Source organism: Ascidiella aspersa, chromosome 3 (assembly GCF_963924565.1).
Source record: "Ascidiella aspersa chromosome 3, kaAscAspe10.2, whole genome shotgun sequence".
Classification (NCBI taxonomy): domain Eukaryota; kingdom Metazoa; phylum Chordata; class Ascidiacea; order Phlebobranchia; family Ascidiidae; genus Ascidiella; species Ascidiella aspersa.
In genome coordinates this window covers 17,821,411-17,843,191 of record NC_139449.1, presented here as the reverse complement: position 1 = coordinate 17,843,191, position 21,781 = coordinate 17,821,411, and the positions used below count along the sequence as shown (strand labels likewise).

Here is a 21,781-nt window from a genome sequence, read left to right as displayed (position 1 = left end):
TGCGTTGATGTCATAGTTTACTGGAGTAATTACTCATGATCGGAGGAGTTTAGCAGTTTTAATAGCTTGACGTTTTACTTTTCTGACAAAGATTGACTTGAGCACTGCTGCCTTGTTGTTTATTCAACAAGACTTTGCCTTGAGTTTTATATTAACAATGACTTGACTGGGAATTAAAATGACATACATGTGTATTATCGAAATTTTGTTTCATTAAATTATGATAATCTGTGGTACGCTGAAAAGTTTGTTAGTTTACTCGAGTAAACGCTTGAAGTCTATCCGGCCTTAAACATCAATTCCCAGTATAGCAGCATGGGGGTGTAGAAATTTTAGGTTATTAGCTACAGCTGCTACAAAGTTCAATTTTTTTCACGAAAAATTGAAATATAGCTTTTATTATTTTTTGGTGAAAAATATAGGCAAATTTAGTTACAAAAAAGGCCTCAATTTTTCTAATTCCGAGGCGATGCTTTTTTTGAGTCGACAGTTGTGTTACACTCGCACTCTTTCTTTTTAACTCTTCATCGTCAGTGGCGTAGCCAGTGCTCTTTATATGGTTTTGAGTATTGCGTTTAACACTCGGTCAGTTGATGCTCTAAACGTTTTGCTAGCATTGTTTTGGTGTTCGTCGCGGTAGTTAATACAATGACAAAAGCTAAACAAAAAAGTCCCAAATTTTTTTGCCCCCCAAAAATGTTCGGCTGGCTACGCCTATGTTCATGGTTACCTCTCCAACTTTTATTCTGGCTTTAAGGATATCAGTCTTAACAGGGGGCATTTTCTTGGAAAGTATTAAAGTTAAAGACATTCTGCCAAACTTATTTAAAACTCGTTTTAAAGTGGACTTTTTTGTGCCAAAAAAAGAGCAGAAAAAACTTGGGTTCCGTTCCGTTGTGGCTTTAAATAAACAAACTACGGAAACAGGAGGACCTACATATTAAGCTTATAATATTAGGCGGAATTTTAGTGCGACTTTTATTGACAGCAGCAACCGAGCGCTGTACAACGGTAGACGGTCGCTCTATTTCTTCTTGGGCTTGGCGTTAAGGGCGGCCTCGGCTGCTTCCTTCTTGCGCTTGGCCCGGATGCCGAAGAGCTTGCGGTTGGATCTTGCCATCCTCATCGTCTGGAAAACGCTGTGCTTTCGTTCCTCGTCAGTGATAGCGCGAGCCTTGATCGGCTTGAAGGTCTATGGGTGAGGGTTATAAATGACAAGCTTAGTACGATTGCCATATGAACTGTGCTGCAGGAAATTCGACAGAACTTTTAAATGCAAGATTGTCTTGGCACAATTTGTGGTACGATGCGATAAAAACACTTCAATTTTAATCAGACTTTTGAAATTAATAAAACAGGGGTGAGCTGACATTTGTAAGTTTACAGAATAATGCAACATATGCCCCACGGCGCCTATTTTTTGACCTGAAAAGGCTCTAATAAACATTCCTTTTTAGTTTCAACATTAACAGTACAGGAAGGCCCAATCGAACTTTTTTGTTTGTGGGCCAAAACTAGTATTAAACTTTCAAACTGAATATGGTATAAAAAAGTTAAACTTACCTCCTTGACTGGCATTACCGTTCCTTCAAACTGAACTGCCATCTTTACCTCCTCTGGCTGAAAAACAAAAACGAAGGTTGGGAAAAATAGTTTGTGGTGCATTTTAAAACAAAGTTTTACTAACAAAATGGTATTTCTACAATATAATTTTTTTTCACAAAGGTATTTCAAAATGCAAACAAATAAACTTACAGAGCTTTCACCCTTCTTCAGCTTGGTGGGGTTCTTGGGGAAGAGAATTAATTTTGAACGGTACTCCTTCAATCGTTGTGTGTTTCTTTGCAGAGATTCGGTGGAACGATTTTTACGACGATGATCAACCGAAATGCCAATGGTCGCTGCAAATCGCCTATTGATGCCGGCAGCCTGCAACATTTATTTGCTTGATTAAAAGAACCACATACTAATTAATATTTTTTGTATGTAACAATTAAAAAATATTTCACACAAAATATATTATTGTATATATAACACAGCTGGTAACAAGGGAAATACAAACTTCCGAGGATAGAATTTGGTAATTTTGAAGGTTCTTTATCATTAGTACTTGTAGTCATGATGTAAAACTAGTTCTACTGCCGCATTACATTTTATGCACATGGGTTTTGCGGGACCTAAATGCCAAAAACAAAACTGTTCTCCAGACAGGATGCGTCAAAGGAAAAACGCAGTAGGGTAGGATAAATGCAGGGGCACAATGCCTTTCCAAACAAAAAATATACAAAAAAAAGAAATTTCTTAATACAGGGTTGGGCTTAAGCACTTGCTCGCTCGCCAATGCGAGTGCAAATCTCTCCGGGCGAGTAGCTTCGGCGAGATATTTTTAACTTAATTGTGTTAAGCAACACTACTAAGCGAAATGTTACTTATCGCCAGTTATTTCCTTAAACACTAAGGCGCAAATACATTCAACACTACACAAATAATAAGGTTTTAATCGAAGTCACGTTCGAAACTCGTAATAAAGACTCTTTGTCCCGTTTTAAAAAAATCGTTTACCGGCAAACAATTAAAGACGTCATTGCTGCAGTGGAAAATAGTTATGACTTATGAGGTTTATTGTTTTACTTTAACATTGTTAATTTTTAAATGTTTAACCTGGTGGTTGACGCCTTTGGAAAAGTTTACTAAACTTGCGATGAACCCAGCGATAAGAATTTTACTTTTCTGTATTTATTGAATCGCATAAGAAAACTACAAGCAATTGCTGCAGTTTTTGGTAACAATAAGTTCGAATGCAAACGTCTTATCTTATTTGTAAGCAGTGTTTTTTAACGTTTTAAGAGACCGAAACGGCCCACTGAACACTAAGGTATTTTGAAAACTACAGCTGAGAATTAGCAATTAGTCTACGTAAGTATGTTGTTGCGATCTCTAAAGTTCATAGCGCAGCATAGAACCTCTGATGCGTATGGTTGTCTGTGCGAAAGAATTGTTTAGTTGCAAATTTACAATTATTTTGTGAGTATTTGCTGTTCAACCAGTAACTATAGTGTTAGGCGAAGTTTTGCGTTTTGTTTCTAGCGCGAAGAAACCTGCGGTGAATAAACGTCCCTCAAGCATAAAAAAAAAACACGAAAAAAAACAAAAAAACGCGAGCATTTATAGAAAAAATGGAAAACCAACAGGCTGTGGCTATACTAAATTGCCAGTGTTATTTTTTTCACTAAATACTGTAAAAAGTATTTCGGCTAAAAAACATAGTTTTAAGCGTAAACTGCTTTACGGGTGTTTAATTTGTTCATCCATGCATGGAAATAAACGACCAAATTTTATAAAAACTAATGTTTACGTATATAAACAAACCATAAGATAGGTTATCGATCAACCAAGAAATGACCACGCTAGGACAAAAATTTGCAGACGGCGTGTCAACAAATTTGGTGAGTGTTATTTCGGCTGGCCGAGTGCCGATTGGTAGATTTTTTCTTAGTAACAACCCTGTAATATCAGCTCTTTAAAATGATAATTTAGCCACGTTAGAAGCAAAGGCAGGACATCTCAATCATTTTTTTAGTCTAAGCAGTGTCAACAACTTGCTTCATAAGAATTTTATGCCTGGCCAAACAAAAATCCCTACTGAATGAAGAGTGCAGTGGTAGTTAAATAACTCTCTTTTACAGAATTTTGTGTTGGTTTAAAAATCATTTGAATCCCCTGTTTTATTTAAAGAATTTTATAAACACAGAACATTCAATTACATTTGGATCTGTTTCTCATTGTATACTTTGGATATTGCAAGATGAAAATGTTAAAAAAGAGATGCTGTATTAAAAATATTGTCATGCGACTCAATTGCGCCACAGAGCATTCCCAACAAAAATCTTTCCATGGAATGCTTGCACAAACCGTCAGTGATGTTATTAGGTGTGAAATATCACTGTGTTACAAAGAAAAGTAGTTTTCAGGCATATAGCAAAAAAATAAATATTTTGGAAAAAAAAATATTTCAGGTGCCACAAATATGGAACTCAGTCGGTCCAGGTAGGGATGCTGCTCAAAGTAGAATATCGAATCCTATTCTGTCGTTTATTTCAGGTAATTGGAACCGATATAATTTAATGTTTTACCACCGATTGTTTGCGCCTAATTGTACAAACGAGTGCGGTAAGTTGGCATGTCGCTGCGGCGATCAATTTATAGTGCTTGCTTTAATGTAACCTGGTAGTGCTTTAGGCCAATATTCAGCGAGGTTATGCAGTTAAGCGTAAATTGTCAAGTATTTGTTATGTCAATAGTAACTTTGTATTATTTGCAGTACATTATTTGACTGCATAACAGATCAATTAGTCAAAAAAAAATCACTAAGAACCAACAATGCTTTTAAAAACTGTACCGAATTGCTAAAGAGTTCTGTGTGCAGTGTTGCATTGTACTCACTATTGGCAAAAATATAAGTTTTGGCAACAACCTGAACAGTTGACATGTGTTACAGTTTACACAACTGCTTTAAATGACAGTTGTTAAGAATGTAAAACATTTTTTATTATAATGTACACATGTTAGCAAATTGTTTGGGCGATTTATTGCTGTGATTGTGGGCCCTGTAGGGTAGAAAAAGATTAATCCATTCCCAAACAAAATCAAGGTTAAATAATTTAATAAAAATATACTAGGATTCGCGCTTGGGTTTGCGTGGGTTGAGCACTATTATTGGCGCTGGTCTAGAATCCTACCACAATGATGAAATCAACGCACAATATTTGGGTAAGGGTGCAAGTTAGCGTTTGGGTGTGGGTGGGTCAAGTATTACTATATTCATTATTTAATAATATTACTTGACCCACCCTCACCCAAACACTAACCGACACCCTAACCCACATATTGTGCATTGCTTAATAATTATTTCAACAATGTGGTAGGATTCTAGACCAGCGCCCTATTATTAAATAATAAATAAAAGGAATACTTGAGCCACATTTAAGGTCATCCAAACATTAACCAACACTCTAACCCAAATAATGTATTTGCTTTAAAACTTGTTTCAACGCTGTGGTGGGATTTTAGCCCACCCTCCATTATCTTACTTTTAATTCCTCCAGTGTGAATCCACGACCGAGCCTCTGCTTGGTGTTGTACTTAAAGGTTGGACATTGCACAACTGGTCGAAGTGTTTTGACGGGTCTAGGTGCAACTGTCTTGGCCTTGGTAACACGATTCTGGTGCCTCCTGTTCTTCCTAGCAGGCTGATTGAACCAAGTCTTAACTCTCGTTTGCCACTTCTTGTGAAAGTGGTTGTTCGACAAAACGTTGTTGTGTCGGATAGCCATTTTGACCCTTTATTAGAAATAGAGACATTTAAAACACTTACAAGGGATGTTTCATCTTTTCAAATTTTTATTGTTGCTAAAATGTAACTCGACAACTATACTATTCGGCTGATTTAGGTTGATACATTTTACACATGACATACCCGATTGAATCACAACGAAAAGGAGTCTAGTGTCTCAAAACTTGCGGAAAATCGAGTTTCCACAAACTACTGCTTACATAGAAATCATAAAACCAATAATTTTAAAATTAAAGGCATTGTGAAAAACAAAATGCTTTTTAAGATGTTTAGAAAAATTAGTGTGTATTAAAAAAATAATTTACAAATTTACTACCAAATATTACGAGAAAAAAAAGAACAAAAAAAACATTTTCATGGTAAAATCATTCATTGTATTCAAATTTGTGTCAATATTTTATTTAACACGGACTTTTGATAGTAAAGTTTATCTCATTTATTAAAATATGAATTTAACTTACAATTTCCGTTCTACTGAATTGACGTCACATTAAACATACAAAGTGTTTGACGTCATGGCGAATAGACGCACTTGATTGGTGGTTTGTGTGCCATTGCTACATATTAGCAAATCTGTGCTGGAAAGGTTGCTGTGCCCTGCCTTAATTTACGTGAGAGTTTTGAAGTACTTGTGAAAAATATTGTTCAAAGATTTGGGATAAATGAGCTTGCTAGTAAAATGCTATTTTTCTAGCGTGACGTGACACTTGTTTCTATTTAAAATGTATTAAGCTACTTTTTGGCGCTGATCTATAGAATCACAGCAGCGTTGAAATCAATTTCTAAGCAACACAATGTTTGGGTTAGGGTGTTCGTTTAATTGTTTGGGTGAGGTTGGATCAAGTACTATTATGTTTAATATTGAATAATATTGCCTAACCTACCCAAACGTTAAGCTGCACCTTAACCAAAATAATTTTCGTTGTGGTAGGATTCTAGGCGCTCTTTCACTATTGTACGTGAAAAGTCATGCAAAAAAAAAAAATAATAATACCGCATACCACAACGCATATTGTTTGGGTTAGGGTGCGGGTTAGCGTTTGGGTGAGGGTGGGTCAAGTAATATTATGTTTATTATAAATAATAACTTGACCCACCCTCAACCAAACGTTAACCCTAACCCAAACAATATGCGTTGTGGTAAGCGGCATTTGAAGAAATTTTTTTTTTAATAATTTTTACGTACAATAGTGAAAGAGCGCCGGATTCTAGACCAGCGCCATAATATTTTAGCTTCAGACAAAATACTACAGGTTTAAACCAGAAAACCTTAAGAATACCTTAAACTTATTTTTTTCATACAATGATGTAAATTCCTATATAAAATACACACATGTTTTACTAATTAAAAAATTGCATGAACAACCTAATATTGTTCCTTTAATTTAATGTATTACAACGTGACAAAACTGCTTAAGATTAGTTTGTTATTTCAACAAATAACCTTCAAACCATTGAAAACCAATTAGTTACACTGTGTGAAAAATATGACAGATTTCAACAAGATATCATTGGTCTACAGCCGAAATTGGGTGACTGGGTGCAACTAAGGTCAAAGTATAACCCGTTATTATAACATATCCATCCAGGAAAACTGGGTGCATGTCAAGTCTGTTAAAAATATGCGAGGGTGCACTTGCCATACTTTCCATAGTGGTTGGTGCTATATAATGATCTTGTTTTTTCAGTTATTTTGCTTTAAACCAAAATTGCATTGTATGTTGTGCCCTTTTTAATTGGTACTCTGTAGCATGTGCACACCCTGTCCTGAATATATTTGTGTACACAACTTAACTAATCAAATACACACCTGATCTATAGAACATTAAGTTATGGTAAGATTCCGAATCTCTGTTGTGCAAAAAACTGCACATCTTAAAAATAGGCAATGCACACCTAACATCTTGGAGAAAAGTGTTGTGAAATACAGACTGGAACACATGCAAAATCTTCTGACGTAGCATTGGCTACTGGCAATAGGTTTAAAAATTCCAAGTTAATGACCAATATATATATATAAGTGTTCTACTTTTTAGCAATTGTTTCCACAACCATACAGTCGAGAGTACCCTTAAGCCAAATTTAGCTGTTGTTTCCAGACCTAGGTTGTAATTTGTTGATCTGTAACAAATTATAAATAACTCCCAACGACTAAAGGCCAATTATTTTGTTTAAACGCTTACCATACACTCTTGCGCAACTACAACAGGAAATTAACCAAACGCATCGCACATGGTGAGTAGTCCCATGTGTTAAATATTCTGATGAAAGATCAAAACGGTATTTTGGAGTAGGAAAGACTTATTTCGCTGAGCATCTGTTTGTTTAATTATCTTGTGCTGTGAAAATGACATAATAAAAACTAACTAAATAGTAGTGATTAGTGAAAACCGAATAAAGTGGATAAAAAACCTACCCGCAACATGCCAAGACCACAGACTCCGTCAATATGGCTTACTCGTTGTTGGCAAGATCGCTCTTTTGAACTGTCCATTTTTTCACTTTAATTTTCAAAATCAGTGTATGATTTGCTTGCTACATGCAGTTGTAGTGGACAGTTTGTGTTTACTGAACAACTCGTGAAAAAACATTGAAAGGCTGCCCTTTTAGGGTGTTAATGGTACTACAGCAGCACTGTGATTCTAACTGTCATCGAAAAAAATAAATTGATTGCTTTGTCCAGGATGTTTATAATGACCATAATACTTGAGTCAGTTTATGTAAGATGGCATGCCAGTAATATTGGTGAGTGTTATTTCAACCGGGCGAGTTCTGGTTGGAAAACACCCCCTCAAATAGCGAGTGCACATTTTAATCCAATGCCAACCCTGTGGTGTGTGGTTTACTGTGTTGAGCATCTTGAAAAGTTGAGTCATTAAATAGTGAGATAAACTTTTCAGGTTTCGGTTGGCAAGACATAAAATATTGGTTATCAGTATTGGTAAAAAATCATTGGTCAATCTTTAGTGGTGACTTAATCTAGTTTCCCCTTACATTGTATTGTGATGTTAGGTGTGGTATAGTGGACATTAACTGTTTTAATATTGTATGTTAAACAAAATATGCCAATAACGCAACCTACTACATCAGGGCTCAGGAGAACCTATGACTCTTTTTATGACTCCATATGGCTCATTTGATGAAATAATCTTTTCTGCAGATAAATCTAAGCTATTATTTCTTAGCATGATTTAAATAAAACCCACATGTATGAAAAGACCTCCTTCCAATGAACAAGTCAGACGTAGGAAGGGTTGTTCAGCCATGGTCGTTTCCTAACTTTATTTTTCCTTTTTTTAACACACATAGTAGTAAATTTTTCGGCAATTTGCACGAACTGTTTGTATTTTAGGGACTGTTATCCTGTTTGATGGAATCTCTTTATATCCAAAATGCCTTGCTCTTCCGACGGGTTTCCGTAATGAAAGTTGTGCAATCATAGCTAAATGATTTTTTCGTGCTTAGTATGTGCGGTCTTGTAAATAAATACAAAATAATTGCTATTTTTCCAACCTATAACTAGATATAAAAAGTATTATATGGCTAGAATCTTTGGCTTTTATGGCTCCCTTAGCTAAAAAGGTTTCCGACCCCTGTACTACATAGTTTAAAACACATTGGAAAGTTTTGCTTCGAAGAAAATTAAGGTTTTTTAATTTTTTTTTTCTATAATTGTGGTTAACAATATGACTTCAGAGACCTCTGTTGCAACATTCCATAGTTATTTTTCTAAAATGTAAAAAGATTTGACTAGCTGCAGCTAAAGCCATGTATTTCATTAAAAATCAGTGTAAAATGCACTTATCTAAGAAAAGTCAACCAAAGGTGCACAGTTTCAGTTATGCTGTTTGATGATTAGTCCATTTTTGTTTTTTGTGAATAGTCCATTTACACCAGGGAAAATTTCAGCAGTTACTTTTAAAGATGGTCAAACATCTCCTTGCTCTATTTCCAAGTTTTTTATAATGTGTGGTTTTCTAAATTAAATTATTGCCGTTTTAATTTAAATGTCATAGTGTTTCTCTATGTACATATATAACACATTTGATTTAAAAACAATTAATTTACTTAACACAAAAACGTTATGCATGTATTATTATGCACAGGTTTTTTTATGAATTCCTTTTATCTCATTTTTGCCAAAAAAAGCTAATATGGCATCTGAAAAAGAGCAGGGACTTAAAGAATGTGAAGCTTATGTACAGGAACATAAGATTCAACAAGTCCTAAAGGATTGTATTGTACAGGTAATTAAAAAACAACATAATTTGTCTTGAGTTTTCAATACCTTTCTCTGATATTGTTTTTATATGTTTTGTATACACCCTCATTAATAAAAAGTAATTTTAAAACATAGTTTATCGTTTGCTATAGCATTTCTATTGTCTACACTGCCTAAACTAGTCCTGTTTGTTTAATTACCAAACTGATAATGTTTTGTTTTTTAGCTTTGCATTCACAAGCCGGAGAGGCCCATGAAGTTTTTAAGCGAGCACTTTGCTGCATTAGAAACGGTAATTAGATTTAATTGTTTCTGTGCATGGCTGAGCAGGCAATTTTCATAGCACTGCCAGAAGCCCATTTAGTAGGATAAGAGTGAACTGCATGCATTATACATGTTGATGACGCTCTCCCTGTGTACCTTGTGCTCCTGGCCAGGGTTTAGTCTTAAAGATATGTTTTGCCTATCAAGAAAGCCAAAGGTTTGACAGTGTAAAATTTTTACTTACTAAATATTTTATATTAGTTAAACTAGTTGTGTAACTACATATTTCAATTTAAGAGCCAGATGCAAGGTAGAATTGTGATCTAGAATTATACATGTATCAATTTAAAAGAAATATTTTATTTTCAAATGTCTGGTAATGAGCTAGGTTTTTCTATGGTATATATAAATGCTGTTGTACTTAACTTGGTCAATATTATTGAGAAATTTTACCAGAAGCCATGTTAAGACTTGTTAAACAGCTAGCATGAAATATATGCATTTAATATGATTAGAGGGTCTACTAAACTTACAAAGTCACCTGGCCAGCCAAAATAATGCAAGTACATTGTTCCTATAATTGTTGACAAGCTGTGCTATACCCATACTTTGTGAATCCTTGTTATTAAATGCACTTAACAAATAAGCAGGTCTTACTACTAAAAGTATCAATATTCGTATATTATCCTGGTTGGAAACATTTTTTTTATTGCTAAACCAGCGAAGTGTCAAACGATATAACAAAATTTCAATAGTTGCTGTGGTGAAATCTACTGTATGGCACATAGTTTAACTCTGTATATTTACCCTGAATGTGTTTATATCAAGAAACTCTAATTTTGCCATGTTAATTGTTCAACACCACTAATTTTTTTTTGGGGGGGAATCTGAATATTTATTAACAAGTTCATGGCTTACCATTCATAGTGCTTGTTGTATTGCCATTGAGTTTTTTTATTGAATCAATCACATGTTAATTACCCTTTGCTGTATCAAGTAAATCAAATGTTATTTGGTAAGCAGCTGTTTGTAATAAGGGGTGCCATTTTTACAATTTTATTATTCCTCAGTCAAGTGCATTTTAAACACAAATGTAACATTGTGTCAAAAATACTTGTTATATGGTCAAACATAAGCGAAAATTCATCATAAGTTACAATAAGCACCTACCAGTATTGTAGTATTTCCTTAAAAGTTTAGTTTGAAAATAAATGTTTATGTAACTGTATGTATTACAAGCAGGGGCGTAGCGTGGGGGGGTATTTAGGAGTCTTGACACCCCCCTTAAATCTCAGTAAACAATTATCACAAAACTAAAACCGTGATTGCTGCAATGTTACATCAGTAACATTTTTTTACATTGCAAACATTGCACCTGGCTTTGAAAACACGTTAGTCGTCGGTGCATCGCCGATAACGCCTAATCACGCTCGTTATCGTTGTTTCATTTAGCAGTTGCCTGTCAGTGTCACCGACTCAAGTAATCTCAAGCAGGCCTGTTAACGAATATATATTTTATTGATGATAAAATGTACCGTCTCCTCAACCACGTAGAGAAAACAGGTGTGCAAGCTACAGCAAACGTCTTCACCGCAGGTCGCTCTATTGAATGATTTTATTAGCCTAAATCTCAAAAAGGAGCGCTTGACCGTCGCATTTTGAAACTTCGATTAAAACGTCGACGAATTATTTCCCGATAAACTGATAATAAATCGCCGTCTTAACTTCAGTAATAAGCCATGTTTGTGTTTTTTTTGCACAGTTTCAGAGGAATAATTTATTAATTATACAGAGTTCAAAAAGGCCATTTTAAAGCCACGCTTCATACCATCGGCAAAATTAAACTACAAATATCAGCAAATTTGTTGATAAGCATCGTTAATTTTGCTGACAACGAAGTGCAACAGTTTGTGATTGATACGTCACAGAGGCTGTTCTGACACCGCAATTCCATAGCGTTTCACGCGCAATTAAAATCGCTTGACAATCGGACTTGAATACGAGGTGTTGCAAATTTTCTATCGTTAGCTCATTATAACTAATCGCCGTTTTTAGCGTCTAGAATACACGAAACGCAATTTTTTTCGGGCTCCGCCCGTACCCGCTAGGGGTGTTTGTAACACATCTCCCCAGACCCCCTAGGTGATTTAGGTTACTGATCATGTTACACAGTGCGTATCCAGTGGGCCGGGGTTTGCTATCCCCCTTTTTGTGAGTAATATAATTGTTTGTTGTTCGTTTTGGTCAGGGGTTAAGCAAACTGTCCGAAGCGGCAATGTTCTTAATGTATTTGGGTCACGCGTCTTAAGCTAATGCGCAGCCAAAATCTAACGCAAAACTTCGTTTTTGTCTTTTTTTGGTCGACCTTAAAACGCAGTATATTTTTTCTCTTTCGTTATTTGTTTAGCTTGGCTGATTATATTATCAAGTGTAAATTCGACAATTAACAACGCCAAGACAAAGCGTCTTTCTTTTTTCCCGCTAAAACGTCAAAGTTAGGCGCAGCTAATGTTCCTCGCTGTTCGCTGTCTGCTTTAATATTCGATATTGGTTAACAACGGATTTTTTTTTTGAAACAGATTCTTAAAAGGTGGTATAATGATGACTGTCATGCGCATTTGAAAGTCGCCCGTTTTTAAGTTACGTTAGTTAACAAAATTATTCTCTATAAGCATATTCTAAGTCTAAGACCACATGTTTTTGTTTAGTGTGCAGTTGACACAACTTATTTCCCCTCAACCGCAGTGTGTGTTTTAACTGAATTGGAACACTGCTTGGCACAGATGTTGTGCTAATTGTGACATAATAACACCCGGAAAAAAACGATCTTCGTTTAGTAATGCACATGGCGAAAGGCGTGCCTGTAATTTAACGTTAGTCCCGTACATGGAACTTAGGAAACTGCGCTGCTGATAGTTTAGGATTCTTCCAAAATCAATCACACATATTTTACGGTCTTGGTTTAGTTTTTCGCCTGGCAGGAGTGTCGACGATGCGCCTGTTCGCATTTGCTGGACGTTAGTTGTTTCTGATTAGAATGTTTTATGACGTCATTACAATCACTATTACGTCAGACCGAAAATAGGGGAATTCCCTAGGTTGGAAATTCGGGACACCCTCCTTTGAAACGGTCACGCTACGCGCCTGATTACAAGTATCAATTTAATCTACTTTACAGCAGGATGAAGCTGCACTGAGTGCGGAAACAACACAAATTACTGAAAAGTCACTGGCCAAAGAAGAAATTGAGAAGGAAGATGAACCAGTCACTCCTCCAACACAGACCTTTCAAAACAGGCGAAGAGGTGCAGTGAGTGCCGAGGTTGTCACTGATGATGATGTTCAAAACTATGTCAAAAAAGTAAGATGTAGCAGGATTTCTTTTCAACCAAATAATGGTTCATACACATTACTAGCCTAGAAATACTTGGTTAATCACTGTGACTTACACTCTCAAATCAATGTTCCCTCTAATTTTTTACCTTTTGGCACAACCCGAAACTTTGCACTTGTATCGATAAAAATGCCTTCAAACGTAAACATACCCAAAGTGAATCAAAAAAATGTTAATGTTAATGACACGCTTTCAAGGTAAACGAGCGGCTTCTTTTTGACAAGACCATAACTTGTAGGTGCTCTTTAACAAAGTTTTCGTGTGATCTTGTGACGCAACCTTTTTGCTAATTCATTTGTTTATACACACATACCTTGTATAAAACTGGCCCCTAATAATCAAATGTGCTCTTTTTTAAGTATTAAAACTTTTAGAAACATATAAACCTAAAAGTGATATATTATGTTTTTATAGGTCATTACGAAGGACTACAAAACCATGGCATCACTGTCAAAAGCTATTGAGAAAAATGTGTTGTTCTCACATTTGGATGATAATGAAAGATCTGACATTTTTGATGCCATGTTTCCAGTTCAAAATATTGCTGGGGAATGTATCATTAAACAGGGAGATGATGGTGACAACTTTTATATTATCGACAGTGGAGAAGTTGATGTAAGTTTTTTGGTAATTTACTACATTGTTCCATAATATTTTTTATCGTTAAGTTTACAAGATTTTTATGCTGTTGTAGTGTTTTCTTGCTTATTATTGAGGTTTTTGTTAGTAACCATAAATTGCACTTTCAGATCTATGTGAACAACAACTATATTAGCACTCTCGGCGAAGGAGCTAGTTTTGGCGAGCTCGCCTTGATCTATGGTACACCAAGAGCAGCTGATGTGCGTGCAAAGAGCGATTTGAAACTATGGGCGATCGACCGTGATAGCTACCGTCGTATTCTCATGGGAAGCACCCTTAAAAAGAGAAAGATGTATGATGAGTTCCTTAGCAAAGTGTCAATCCTTGGTAAGAAATTTTTGTTGTCTTCGATGTGTCAACTAAATTTTGTTTTCTTTTTTGTTCATAAACATTGGCAAAAATTAGAGATGTCCGAAACTTGACATTTTATATTGATACCCCGTATTTTGGACAAAAAGTCTTGCAATCTAAATCTAATCTGCTACTAAATGACAGCATAACTATTAACTATGCTTAAATGTTGAACCTCTTTTTTAGATTAGGTCATGATGTAAATTTTCATAATATAATTTGGTATCAGGTCGGCACCAGTACCACCCTAATAAGGACGAATACCGATACTAATCCTTGGAATCGGCTATTTGCTCCGCTCCAATATTATCAGACATCCCTAATGAAAAATGTATTTTAAACTTTTGAATAAATGGAAAAGAATTGTTTTCACCACATTTTGTTTGTGTTATGGATTAAATTAAAAAGGAGCCAACTTGTAGGAAAATATCGTTGTGAACTTGTCAATAATTTGAATAAGTATTGTGTTGAATGAGGTCACATAAATCAAGGCACCTTTGTAAACCGTGATTTAATTACTGGTTGTTAAATGCTTCTTTTAAAACTGTTTGTTTGTATAACAGATAGCCTTGACAAGTGGGAGAGGTTGACAGTAGCAGATGCATTGGAACCGGTGACATTTGAGGCACAACAAGAAGTGGTGGTCCAGGGACAAGCTGGTAGCGATTTCTTTATTATAGTTGAGGTAAGATATAAAGGTAATGCATTAAATCAAGCATTTATAACAAAACAGTTTTGTTCAACATGATCTGCACCATGTTTTTATTTGATTGTCATTCACATCACTAGTAATTGTTTTACTGGTTGGGTTAGCAAAAAAGACATTGTTTTAAACGCTTAAGTTTTTGTTATGTAGGGTTCTGCAAATGTGCTGCAGCGTCGGGCTGACAATGAAGATTATACACAAGTGGGAGTACTTGGACCATCAGACTACTTTGGTAGGCTAAACAAAATCTTTTGTATCTTAAATTAATTAATTTTAAAAACTGTAGGCAACGATTCAGGTAGTCTCAGTTATTATCGAATGGTTACATTCCTACCTAGGTTAATTTAGTCAGTTCTATAAATACCCTTATAAACCAGAATTTAGATTATTTTAATATATTTTTCTTTAATGTTTGATGAATCTCCCACAGCTAATGAACTGTAAAATATGAATTATTCGTTTTAATTAAGAAAGCGATTAATGCTATATGTTTTGAAAACTGTGTCGTGCTAATGTTAAAGGAACATAGAAAAATATCTTATTTTTATACATTTATTGTTTGGACATTGATTTCAAAGTTACTAACGTTTACAAGTTTTTGCTAAAGTTTCTAATGTAAATTAAACCATATGAGCCACACGCGATTCAAAGGACAGTTTGATCTTGATGTACGGAAGGCCAAGATTAATCCAGGTGTTTGTCGCCTTTGCTTTCAGGTGAGATCGCCCTGCTTCTCGACCGCCCCCGTGCGGCAACAGTGGTCGCCAAGACGGTGCTAAAATGCGTGAAGCTCGACCGGCCGAGGTTCGAGCGCGTGCTGGGCGAGTGCTCCGAGATCCTGAAGCGCAACATCCAGCAGTACAACAGCTACGTTTCGCTCTCCGTGTGAGCGTTAGTCTCTGCCACAAGATGTCGCCGCGCGCGCGCTTCTTTTGCTTGAGGAAAACAACATAACTGGATCCTGTTACTATATCCTCCTTTTTTTTCCTGTCCTTCGTTCTTCGTTCTTTGTGCGTGTGTATGTGTGTGAGTGTGTGTGCGTGCGTTTGTTCTTTTAATATTCTATGTCAAGGGTGCAATCCGCCCTCACACACATCCTCTCTCTCCCATATAACTTCTATCACAGTTCTAAATTTACCCTTTTTTGTCGTTCCCCGCATTTTCCTTTTACCCCAAAACAGAAGTTCTCAAACTTTTTAAAACAAAAATTTGGTTTAAGTGGACTAGCGTGGACATAAAACTTTTTCAAAGATTACGTCATAAAGCAAGTAGACTACGAAACCTGCTGTGTTGCGTTGTACTGGTGAGCAGGTGTTAAATTCAAATTGAGTCGGGATACATTCGAGTAAAGAGAAGGCATTTTCATCTTTTTTCTTTCGAAAAATTCACTCAATCTTAAATGATGCACAGGTTCGATTAGGATTTTACGAACCCCTATAACACTACTACTTAAAGGGGTGCGCGGACCCCAGTCTAAGAACTTCTGTCCTAATAGGACCACGTGGTGTTTTATGGTAAAATATTCATGTTTCTTAGTCTATAATTTCGCCCATTTTTTTAATCTTGGACAAAGTGAGGGTACGAGGCGTGATGAAATTCCTACAAACTTGTGTCAATAGCTTTTTTTCAAAAATGTCAAACATTACTACCTATTAACATTTATTTTAGAAAGTTACAAGTCTTGTATTCTTTCAAGAGTAAGATTGTTTTTTATTTTGTTAATTATGACAGAATTTTAGTTAATGTTACATACCGCGACCGGCCTCAAATTTCGTTTATTGTATCGTGATGCTTCCGACCCTCAACCGCTGTAAATATCTGTGCTCCGTCAATCGTGTCTTTGTGCTAAAATTTCCTAAACAAAACTGTTTTAAACGTTCATTGCAACTACGCTATGTGCTTGCTTGGCGTTGGCTAGTCCTTCGGTAATCTTTTCTCTCCTGTGTAAACAAAATGAACTGTTTCTGTGTGTGTGTGTGTGTAATGTGTATGTATGTGTGTGTTGTATGTTTGTTAGTGCTGTGTTGTACAACTGTTTTGCCGTGTTAAACAAATCCTACAAGAAGTAGAAACAAAGAAACAATTCTATATTACCTGACTTACATATTTTCCTTTACTTTAGTCGATATTAAAAAAAACGCAAATCTTTTCGCTTTTGTTGTCAAATATAAAACACCACTCTTCCCTCACCAGATAACAATGCAGTAAGCCAACGGTTAGCTATGCGAGGCTTTGTTGTTTCTCTTCATTTCTACACGGCTTGACAGTTGTCTCAGCACGCACTTTGTATCACCAGCCTTTTGCTCGCTCTGTTGGCATTGCTATTGTCGTGTTTGTGTGCACTTGCGTACGCGCTATGTCTACATGAGCCTGCATAAAACGGATGGTTAAACGCTGATTTGCGTTCCCATGTTTCCCCCATCTTTGCCCTGTCAACGTCGTCGCGTTTCACGGAAGTATTGCACTAATTTGTTGGTGTTGTATTGCTTTACATTTTTTTTTCTTAAGTAAAGGCGCACGGCCGCTAGTTAGCTTTTTACATATCGGTTTAAAAATTGCTTCTTTATTTCTTCAAGTAATTTACTTTAAATTTTTACGTTCAGCAACAATATTGTTAGCGGTAATCGTGATAAAATTCTCTTGTTTTTTTTTCAGTTTAGCGTCGACGTTTTTTCAACGAATTATAGCTTCACCTCGTTTAATTTGGATTTAGTGTTAAGTTCAAAATTAAGATTTTTGACGAAAATCACCCCGAAAAAATGTTTCTATACATTTACCTTCTATGAAATATATATCCACTTTTTTATGGATTGCACACTACTAGTTTATCTGTAACCGCCTTTGTTCTATATCATCGTGTCGTTTCAAATCCTGTTTTTTCGTTGTTTAAAATCAAATTGCGTTGTTGTTTTATCGAATTACTTAGTGGTGACGACTCACCATTTAACGAGCTACCCATTTAACCGCATGTAGGTAGCTTGTTTTCGCGGGTCTTCAAATTAGACGCGTTAAGTGTTGTGCTGTGAATAAACAAAGGAAACTTAGCTTGTTTTTAATTGTTATAAATTTGTAATTATAACCGCTTTATCGTGTTTGCTATTTTTGCTTTCAAAACAAGTTAGTTATTAGCTAAACATTTTGAGAGGGACTTATTGTTGTACAGATAAATATGCGTACGTTTATGGTAGCTTAATTGCAAGATTGATTGATTTGGTAGACAACACTATGCAATTTTTAAAACAATTGGCAAATTATAAAATTTCACTGTTGACGAGCTTTCGCACAACCCAATTCCAATAGAGACACTGGTGGAGGGCACATATAAATGGAGAAGGCTATGCACAAGCGGCCGTAAAAAGTATCTAATAGAATTATCAATCAAGACGAATTGATAGTTACTGAAAGAGGCTGATTCATCATAAAATCTGAAGTACCCTGCATAATTTCTTTCAAAGTGAGAGTTGCCTGGGTTGTTATACCCTTTCAAAACGAACTTATTGTAAAAACATTTGAGTCAACATTATGGAGAAGTTTAAAAGATGACCCACAAAGAAAAATGTTGGACTGCTATCGGGTATTCGTATAGAATTATGAACCAGTTAATCTTATCAAAAAACCCAATTCCGAGCTAGAGTTAACAGCTTCGAATTGTACGTAACCTGTATATCATGTATAATCCACATGCAAATATTGTAGTGACACTGGGCACAGGCAACATATTGCATCAAAATAAAAATTTATTTTTTTAAATTACAAAAAACAATAATGGTTGAAGAGTGAAAAAGGAAGTGTTGTAATGATTTGACTTAAGTGCACTTAAAAGTTACTGTTTTTAAATGACTTCAATCTTCTGTACAAGATAACTTGACTTAAGTATTTTGGACGAATGACTTGACTTGAGTTAAGTCTTTCGGACAAAATAACTTGCCTTAAAATGCAAATGTGTTCATTTTGCACAGAAATCAATTTCTTACTATGGTGCGTTAATGTTGTTTTTTACTTGAGTTATAGCTCATAATTTCAAAATGACTTGTTTACAACACACGGGAAAGGAAACCAGGTCAAACTTTATCAGGATCGGTTCATCTTTGGCGTTTGAGACGAAGCAACCATCCACTGATAAACTAAAAAAACAAAAAGCTGAGAAAGTCCCGAATTCTTACCAACCAACAAATCACAAAGCTTGCGTAAAACATCGATTGTACGCAAATGCCTAAAACGCTATACACCGATAGTTGCCTGGGCCCAGAATAAACTCATTTTTATTGCTGAAAGTGCAAGCGTCAGTTTCGCAAACGATCCTGTCAGAAAAAGGCGATTATTTAGCTGCCCGAAATTCCAAGCGGTGATACGTTAGATGCCCTGCTGCAAACGATTTCAGCCGTAGTTAATTAATTATCTGTATCAGCGGTAAAAAAATCTAACGAATGAGTTGAACCTAATAAACCTTATCGATACTCATGCTGTGGACTCGAATATCAATGGGGCATACAGAGCTTGGGGTGGAACAGATAGAGCTCAGTTGTGTATGTCTTATTTTTGTGAATTTCTTTAGTTATCAATTGTGTATCGCTATCGCCTTGTTAACCGTTGCTTGGGTCTGTGATCCGCCTAAGCCTTCAATGTTGTACTTAGTAAGCTTAAACTTTTTTTCTCGTCATATTAACGCTAGCAACGATTTCGCCGTTGCGGAAAATCCTAACAGTTCTTGAAAATCATCTTCCTTGCGTAGGCTATCCCTAGAGGTACGCATAGCCACGCTTGGAAAGCTCTCTCCTACAGTATTTAACCTGGGAACGGGTATTCCTAACATTACTTTATAGCAGTAACATAACTTTATAGCCTTTTCTTTGCGTGGACCCCTTACAAGTCTTGTAGAAACTCGATTTCCCCCGAAGAAAAGTAGCACTTGTATTAGTGTATATATATTTAACTATTTCAAAACAAAAGAGAGTATAACCTGTTAAAAATTGTTAACTTCTGATTCGCTATATTGGTGCCAAATTATTATGCTAATAAACTTAATTCGCTGAATCATATTTAAAGGAAAACAATATATACTGGGACTCAAGCCATAAGATTGAGATAAGAACAACTTTAACGTCAAAATAAAACACAGTTCGGAATAAGACCAAAATAGGACTAATACCTAATGGTCGTAGGACCGTCTAAATCTGTCGGAATAAGACCTAAATGGTCAGAATCAAGCCTAAACAACAATTTACCTAAACCCAACCACCTCAGTCCCTTTACCTAACCCCCAACCCCGCAGTCGCTTCTCTCTATATAATATTCAGGTATAGCTGTGGTCAAACACTCAACCATGATGTTGCAATAATTTTATGACGCGTTATGCTGCACTTTGATCTGGATTAATTATGCTGAATATTTTTAATGTACAATGAAACTAGCGGCCTGACAACGTTGAAATGCCATGACAGTTTGTTTAGTTTCGAATTCAGATAGTACGGTGGCCAATGTCTCCCCCTTCGAAATAATGTGGCTCCATCAAGGAGATTGACATGCTGGACCCAATTGTTCCAATCACGTGAATCTAACGTCTTGAAAATCGTACACAATCTCAATTTTGAAAATTAATCGAATCAAACTAAAATACAAACTACTAAAAAAAGTAAATCCCTGAACATTTGCCTTTTAGTTTTATGGTTGAAAGTTGACTTACAAAAATTAGAAGATGCATTATTTTCCATCTTTGCATTTCAAGGTGTTAGTGTTGTAAAGCCTTAAGTCAATTGGCTTGACTTAAGTACATTTAAGTTACTGTTTTAAAATGACTTGACCATACTCAAGTCTTTTAGATAAATGACTTGGTTTGAAACAAACTGTTTTCATAATCATCTTTTTCATATTAGTAAAATTCGTTTATTATCTTAATTTTGTGCAAAAAACAATTTGCTTGTAGGTTATATGTTTTGCGTTTTTTGTTATTTTTAGTTGAATTATAATTTTTAGCTGAACAATAATTATTGTTCAAAATCAGACAACTTTAGGCTACCATTTTGATATTTTGAAGTTATGTTTTTATGACAAAGGCCTTGATTTGGAGTTTCTTTGATTTTCTTCCGGTAAGCAATTAAAACGGTTGTTTAAAACAGTCTTAAAAAAAACAATTTTTATCTGCTTTAAGCATATACTAGCAAGTTTTAAACTTAGTATCTAGACCAGGCTATAGCTTCACTTTTTTTAAAAAATCGAGCAATTTTTGGTCAAATATATATGTGTTTGCCTGGGGCGGATGGGGAACACACAAGGCAACAATATCTAAGGCAGAATAATCGACAATACTATATAGCATTAGAACCAACGACATAATAAAATCTAAATCGTCTAACAAAGAGGTTCCCAACGTGGGCGGTACCGCCCCCTTGTTTGCGTTGGCGAGTTACAAGGGGGCGTTTTGGGTCCGTTTCTAATTTGTGGGGCGCTGAATGCACTCAAGGGGGCGTTACATAAAACCACTTATAGGCTAAATTTTATAAAAAGTTCACATAAAAATAGTAACAAACAGGACTGTAGGTAACTTTTAACCTTAAATGGCAACTTTCGTACTGCGAACTTGTAGCAGTTTTCTGACCATTGTTACGTAATAAATGTAAAGTTGTTGGTTGTTGTTGCGGTTCACAGTTTTATACGCGGCAAAACCTTTGTATATTTAAAGCAGGGGTCGCCAACTTACGGCTCGCCAAAACATATTACGGGCAAAAATGTTTCGCGCTTCGCGCGAATGGTCTTTCTACGTCCGGTTTCTTTACGTTTTCATGCTGTTTTTGGAATAGATTAGCGCTTTTTTACCGTTGCGGACAAACGAAAAACGTATTCAAAAATATT

The 21,781-nt window shown here is 35.7% G+C and overlaps 2 protein-coding genes across 3 annotated transcripts; one reads left to right on the top strand and one right to left on the bottom strand.

Annotated features, from left to right (window-relative positions):
• Nucleotides 1-960: 960 nt before the first annotated feature.
• LOC146160499 (large ribosomal subunit protein eL13-like) lies at nt 961-5,544 on the bottom strand. The gene is made up of 5 exons (XM_083385958.1): nt 5,477-5,544; nt 5,091-5,340; nt 1,756-1,929; nt 1,564-1,620; nt 961-1,192 (listed from the first exon to the last, which is right to left on the bottom strand). Exons 2-5 carry the CDS (start codon nt 5,331-5,333, stop codon nt 1,025-1,027), a joined length of 642 nt encoding a protein of 213 aa, XP_083242084.1. The 5' UTR covers nt 5,334-5,340; nt 5,477-5,544; the 3' UTR covers nt 961-1,024.
• A 3,914-nt stretch (nt 5,545-9,458) lies between these two features.
• Nucleotides 9,459-17,981, top strand: LOC146160498 (cAMP-dependent protein kinase type I-alpha regulatory subunit-like). 2 transcript variants are annotated; one of them, XM_083385953.1, is made up of 8 exons: nt 9,459-9,600; nt 9,802-9,867; nt 13,021-13,200; nt 13,648-13,848; nt 13,983-14,202; nt 14,790-14,911; nt 15,083-15,164; nt 15,649-17,981. In XM_083385953.1, exons 1-8 carry the CDS (start codon nt 9,508-9,510, stop codon nt 15,819-15,821), a joined length of 1,137 nt encoding a protein of 378 aa, XP_083242079.1. In that variant the 5' UTR covers nt 9,459-9,507; the 3' UTR covers nt 15,822-17,981. The 2 variants fall into 2 exon arrangements, with proteins under 2 accessions (XP_083242079.1, XP_083242078.1); XM_083385952.1 differs by having other exon boundaries at nt 13,018-13,200.
• The last annotated feature ends 3,800 nt before the right edge of the window (nt 17,982-21,781 follow it).